This window comes from Lytechinus pictus, chromosome 1 (genome assembly GCF_037042905.1).
Source record: "Lytechinus pictus isolate F3 Inbred chromosome 1, Lp3.0, whole genome shotgun sequence".
Taxonomy (NCBI): Eukaryota; Metazoa; Echinodermata; class Echinoidea; order Temnopleuroida; family Toxopneustidae; genus Lytechinus; species Lytechinus pictus.
The window spans coordinates 17,291,452-17,297,753 of NC_087245.1; the positions used below are offsets into that span (position 1 = coordinate 17,291,452).

At 38.4% G+C, this 6,302-nt stretch overlaps 1 protein-coding gene across 1 annotated transcript; it reads right to left on the reverse strand.

The window, feature by feature from the left end:
• Positions 1-1,198: 1,198 nt before the first annotated feature.
• Positions 1,199-5,436, reverse strand: LOC135155588 (uncharacterized). Its single transcript, XM_064105081.1, has 2 exons — positions 5,071-5,436; positions 1,199-4,430 (listed from the first exon to the last, which is right to left on the reverse strand). The coding sequence occupies exons 1-2, from the start codon at positions 5,138-5,140 to the stop codon at positions 2,689-2,691; spliced, it is 1,812 nt and encodes a 603-aa protein (XP_063961151.1). The 5' UTR covers positions 5,141-5,436; the 3' UTR covers positions 1,199-2,688.
• Positions 5,437-6,302: the final 866 nt, after the last annotated feature.

Below are 6,302 nucleotides of genomic sequence, written 5' to 3' on the forward strand. Positions count from 1 at the left end.
AGAGGTGAAAACCTAACCTTCCCAAACCAAGGTTAAAATATGTTCTGCTCAGGGTACCTTGCTCAAAATGCTCACTCCAACACACACCTCAATTTTCAGCCAATAATCTCACTGCCTGTCCCTATCACCAAGCAACAGAAAACAATTTAATTGCATTCCTTTTGGGGGGGGGTGAAAACAAAATTACCGTGAACTATTACCTAAAAATGCAGCGACCTCATTTTGTGTCAACTCTGTGCAGTGTAGCAGAAAGGAAAAAGAATTAAGCAAAAAAAAAAAAGAATAGTGTGCAAGCTCCTAACAATGCAGCAGCCTTTTTTGTGTGCAAGCTCCCTACCCTACAGCACCTGAGGAATGTAAGCAGCTGGTTAAGCATTATATGCAACAAAGAAGTAAGATTAGGACAAAATAAAAACAAAAATAAGTCATGTCCAAGGTGACAGTACCATAGTATTACTATGGTTGTACCATAGTATTACCATGGTTGTACTTTAGTATTACCATGGTTCTACCAGTCATTACCAAGGTACTTCTATGTCATGAGTGGGCCCCATGTAGGTTCATTAAAGAAATAATGATCAGTGTCAAGTATCATTAAGGACCATGGTATTACCATAGTAACCATGGTATTACTATGGTATCTCTTGATCTGGACTTCACTCATGAATATTCATTACAACAATAAATGACCAAAATTTTAGCAAATATATCTATAACAATTAATGTGTTTATGCAGTGATTCCACCACGAAAAGTTTTAGAAAAATGTGTGGTTTATATATCATATTAATCATAATCATGACATTTAATTTTGAACGAATGGCATAGGATTGAATATGGAAAACTGTTAACTATAATTTTTAAAGTTTTGTGAACTCGCCCAATATATAAAAGTCAATGACATGTCTCTGTGGTGGCGTGCGCCTGTAATCCAAGCTTTGGGGAAGTTACAAATTGATGCAGAGGTTCGAGCCCTGGTCACGTCTTTCGGATGGTGACGTTAAAGGTCGGTCCCAGACGTAAATAATCATATCTGATTGATACACGTCTGACAAAACTCAAATACACACATCTGTGGATAGGTGTAGGATAGGATTAGGATTATGTAGGATTTTAGGATAGGATAAGATGATATGGCTTAGAGTATAGAGTTGTAAAATGTGATTCAATGACCTTGACACTAATTATTATTTTTTTTTAGTGAACTCTCATCGGGCCCATATGGGACCCACATGGAATCCAGATGGCCAACCCACGCGCATCATGAAAGATTATGGTACAACCATAGTAATACTATGTTACAACTATGGTAATACTTTGGTACAACCATACATAATAATATTATGGTACAACCATAATAATATTATTGTACAACTATGGCAAATCCGTGGTAAATGTACTGCCTTCATTCGTCAATTTACCATACTATGGCAATACTATGGTATTACCATTGTAAAAGTACTATGGTAAAACCACGGTACTTTTTTTATAAGGGCCTGCGCAAATCACTTTCACGAACTTTTCAAATGTAAGTGGTGCTCACTCATGCGGAAAGTTTTTTTGACAGTTATATCGTCATTTGCTTCAAGAGACCTGTACCAATGTTTAAATGTTGGAGAAGCTTCAGGATATTACAATGTATAATTTTACATGATTTTTTTCTAAGTGTAAACTTTTTTTGATACGCACTGTATAGTACAATTAGTAGGTGTATATCATTTTACAATTAGTAGGTGTATATCATTTTAATCCATATATATTTTTTAACAATAGCCATGGTATGGGCAATGATTTCTGAGATACGCCACTGTGTTGCTGAAAGGTTAGTCAGTATCTAGGACTTGCGGATGACAAATTCAAGGAAATTTTTGCAATTTGAAATTCCCTCCCGAATATCGGCGGATTTTCTTTTTATTCATTCCGGCAACATCTCCTTGATTCTTGGTGACTCCGAATGGTGTAATAATGGCATACTTCCATTTTGATCTACATGAATGTATCAATGTCTTTCACAAGCAGAAGTCTTAGGCGACACTTTGCGGTGCCATCAGATATGTCATGTATGTTCCTTGGTTTCTCTGGGTCCATACAGCTTTCTTCCAAAGTTCAATTCATCGATCAAGATATTTTCTCAAACGAGGTTACTTGCATTCATAAACATAAAATTAAAGTCTCAGGATTCTTTAGTTACACTGTAAAAATATTTGGTAAAATTTTAACCAGCCCGAGGGTAATTATGTGTCCAACCAATTTGGGACAGTTTTTACCCAATGCGGGAAGCGTAATGTCCAGTAAGGTTGAAAAAAATAAGCAGCAATTACTATAGAATTTGCAAAACTTTCATCACACTGGATAAATAAAAATGCCAAAAAAGAAATGCCCAATGTTGGTTGGACACATAATTGTCCTCATGGAACATTTTTTTCCCAATATTTTTTAGAGTGTAGGACCTAGATATTGTGAATTAATATATACTATCCCTTCAAATATATAGGAATCCACTAAGATGTGACCTTCGTCGTATGTGCCTGCAATCTACAGAAGGGCTGACTAGTGACTTGTTCTCCCGGAGACTAATTGGAAGGGATTCATTCTCGTGTGTATACGAGGTGTATACATCGTGATTTATCAATTATTTTCATGTGTATCGGCGCTGTACATGCAGGGATGATGACTTATTAGATGTGTATCACTCTTGTGACTCCCGGAAGATGTAGAGTCTGTCTGGTGTACAGAAAGCTATCTCCCCACTCTTGAATGTTTGGAGAAAGTACCAGTTTCTTTCCGGGATTTGAAAGTGGAAGTCGCTGATGATGGTTTTCATCGTTTTGAGCTCGCTTGTGTATAGGTAGATTTTTGCAACACCTTCCTCATGGTTGACCCATGCAATGAGAACCGTGTCATCAGTGCACAAACATGGGAATCCAGAGAGGTCTTCTTTGGTGACGCTATGCAGGATGGTTCCTGATAAACTGTTGATCACCTTTATGGTATTCGAATCCTTTACCAAGATCCTGTTGCTTGTCGACGATGAGAAGATCTGCCGAGGTTCGTATCCATCACACTTTATCTTTCGGACTGGTATTCCACCTTCTGCATTATACATGTGTATCTCTTTTAGTTTCCTATAACCAATGAAAATGTGACCATCTCGATCCTGGGAAAGGCCACCAGAACCACCCTCCTCATCATCCAAAGAAAAGAATGACAGGACCAGCTTCTTACATTTTCGTGTATAGAGAGTGATTTTGTTCTTTATGTTACGCACGATGTAGCAGCAATCTGACCTATATTGTAAACAACGAACTATAACATTTTTTAGAACTATGCCTTGAATTATACCATCAGCAGAATATGTGACTATTCCTCCCATATGGCAACCAACAGAGATGGTGTTGTTTGGAGATACAGCCAGAGTATTCATACTATTGGCTGATGGTAGCTGCTTTTCTGCTACCAATCTCCATATCTGTTTTCCTCGGCGAACGCAGCCCAAGAGATTTCTGGCCGTTCGGTTGTCGCTTTCAAAGTGAATGCGTTCACTTTGGTGAGTCAATCTTCTTAGCCCTTCCTGATCAGGTTCTGATTCCTTCAAAAGCCTTTCCAGCTCTTCACAAAGGGTTTCGTGTGCTTTCAGAGGAGAGGCTTTCTGCAGGAAACATTTTAAACCCCCTCTAACTAGCTCACTAGCCTTATTGATATATGTCACTTGCTGATTAGTGATCTTTTCCATTTCTAGTAATGACATTTTTATCTTCTTCAGTTCATTCTCAACTTTGCTCTTAAGGAGCTCCTTACGCTCCATCAGCTCTGCAACATATTTCTCAAAAGCTTGGTTGATGTCGTCATGGAGTTCCTTCTCTACCTTCTCACATGTTTCCCATTGTTCAGCTATACAGGCAATGTATTTTTCGATGTCACATATCTTTGTCGCTGCTTTTGCTAACAGTTCATCAACATTGCTTTTCACGGTATCTTTATGGCGTTCAGCTTCCATGACAGTGTGTCCCTCCTGCACATGCTCACCAATGCCACACTTGTAGCATATGTACTTCCCGCAGTTGGCGCAGAAACATTCCTCGCCACCATCCAAATGTTCATCGCACGTACAGGGTCTCTTCAATGTAACGTCAGCTCGTTGCGATTCATTAATTTCTTTTTCACTCTCAGCCGTTACTACCGCTACCATAGACTGGATTGCTTTGCTCATCGGCAATCCACCAACGTCACCATCTGGAATTGGTGTGGTTTCTCGGCATACTGGACAGAAGATGTTTTGTTTATCCTGTTGAGAGTTGAGTAGAAACTCAAGACAACCCCTGCAGAAGGTATGCGAGCATGACAAAATTCGATGATCCTTCAGAAAGCCCAGGCAGATTGGACACTCTAGGTTCATACCAATAGATTCTCTGAGTGAAGCCATCTTGTACCCTGGAACAGAGATTTCAAACGATTTTAAAATAAAAAATAGAAAATACAAAAACGTACAGCGACGAAAAAGTAACTAACAAAACTTGTAGAATATAAAGAGAAAAAAGAAAGAGAAGGGTGAAATATGATATTATTTTCTGAATATTATGTCAATATCAATCACAACATTGGATTTTTATAATAAAGTGTCGATATTTTTGCTCGCTCGCGTCACTTGCTCGCAATTTTTTTGTTCATTATGCCACTGTGCTAAAACATCCAGTATTTCCAATGATTCCTTTGGATTATTCCCAAAACTGACCCCCTAAAAACAGCTAGACTCGTTCCCAAAACTGACCGCATAAAACATATCCCATTCCCCGTAAAATCGGAAACACGCATGCGGTACAGATGACCATCTGTGTGGGGATTGGGGGAGGGGGTTGACCTAAATCTCATGTCTACCTTTTGGTAAGTAAGCTCGGTAGATCTACCCATATTACCAACATGATGCACAAGAGTTCCAGTGCGTTGAAACATTGAGGAAAATACTTAAACATATTGATAGCATGCATGATAGAAAAACTGCAAAATAATCTGCCTTAACTATATAAAGAAAACACGCATTTGTGTTCAAGACACTCAATCTGGTGTAGCTTACCTAAAAGACTTCTTTTAGTCAAATGGGAGAAAAATCGAGTTAAAAATCCAACAATCAGCTTTTTCAACATTTGGGAATTTATAACTGCTCAGTCATGACACACAAATAAGTATGCTAACATTGATGAGTACGGATAGTAGAAGCCAACATGATTGCGCAATGTTTTTTGTTGTTTTGTTTTTTGTTAATTTGATGTTTTTGGTTTTCCAATGGCGGATGTGGATGATGAATGTGACAGTGACTCATGACCTACACTGTTTCCATTTCCTTCCTGACTTGGATCATTTCAGCACACTTTCCTGGGACGAAGAGAGTAGAGACCGTATGGATCAATAGAACCCATTGGTAGAAAACCTCTACACCTATGATATGATTAGTATGAAAGGCGAGCTTAGAATCCCATTGTAGCACTAGAATCTTCGCCAAAATTGTAAACACCCCAACCTGGACCAAGGGGATGTTTCATTACATTAGTGTTTGGGAACTTCAACCAACTTTACGAATGACTGCAATATAGCAAGCCACAGTGGCGTACCGTGGGTCACGGCATGGGGGGGGGGGACCAACAAAAAATTTGAGTCACTTTGATAATGCGAGCACGAGCTAAAAAAAAAATTATATTCAGACCTAAAAAGGGGACATTGTAAGCAAATTTTTGTCATCACCTGTCTCGCTAAACAAACAATGCGAGCTCGAAGCGCGAGCTGAAATTTTTGTATATATTGACCACAAACGGGCATTTTAAGTACTATATTTTAGGAATATACATATCTCACCATAGTCATCTAATGAGAGTGCCAAGTGCTTGCTGATTTTGTTAGAATTACATCTAAACACATGAAGCAATTGTAGTCATTGTTATCATGATTAACATACGCATCTCACTAATCAAATATTGCGAGCGCGAGCTGAAAATTTAGGAAATTCAGATCCGAAGAGGGGCATTTTAAGGCCTTGTTTGTAGGAATTCACGAAGACCATACGTATTTCACCAACCAACCAAATGATGCGAGCGCGAGCTGAAATTTTTGTATATATTGACCCCAAACAGGGATATTTTAAGGACTATTTTTAGGAATTCATGAAAAGCAGACATATCTTACCAATCCACTAATGCGAACGTAATCACGGACAGGAATTTTGTTTATGTTAAGACCTTAAAATGGGGCAATCACTTTAAGTAGTCATGAAAAAGAAGTATTATGTCACTACATAAAACAATAATAACTCGA

Bases quoted from the DNA above. Each gene is read 5' to 3' on its own strand.
- LOC135155588 (XM_064105081.1), bottom strand. From the start codon at position 5,140: ATGTTGAAAAAGCTGATTGTTGGATTTTTAACTCGATTTTTCTCCCAT. The intron at 4,431-5,070 runs GTAAGCTACACC...TCTCTGTTCCAG, and splicing joins GACTAAAAGAAGTCTTTTAG to GGTACAAGATGGCTTCACTC.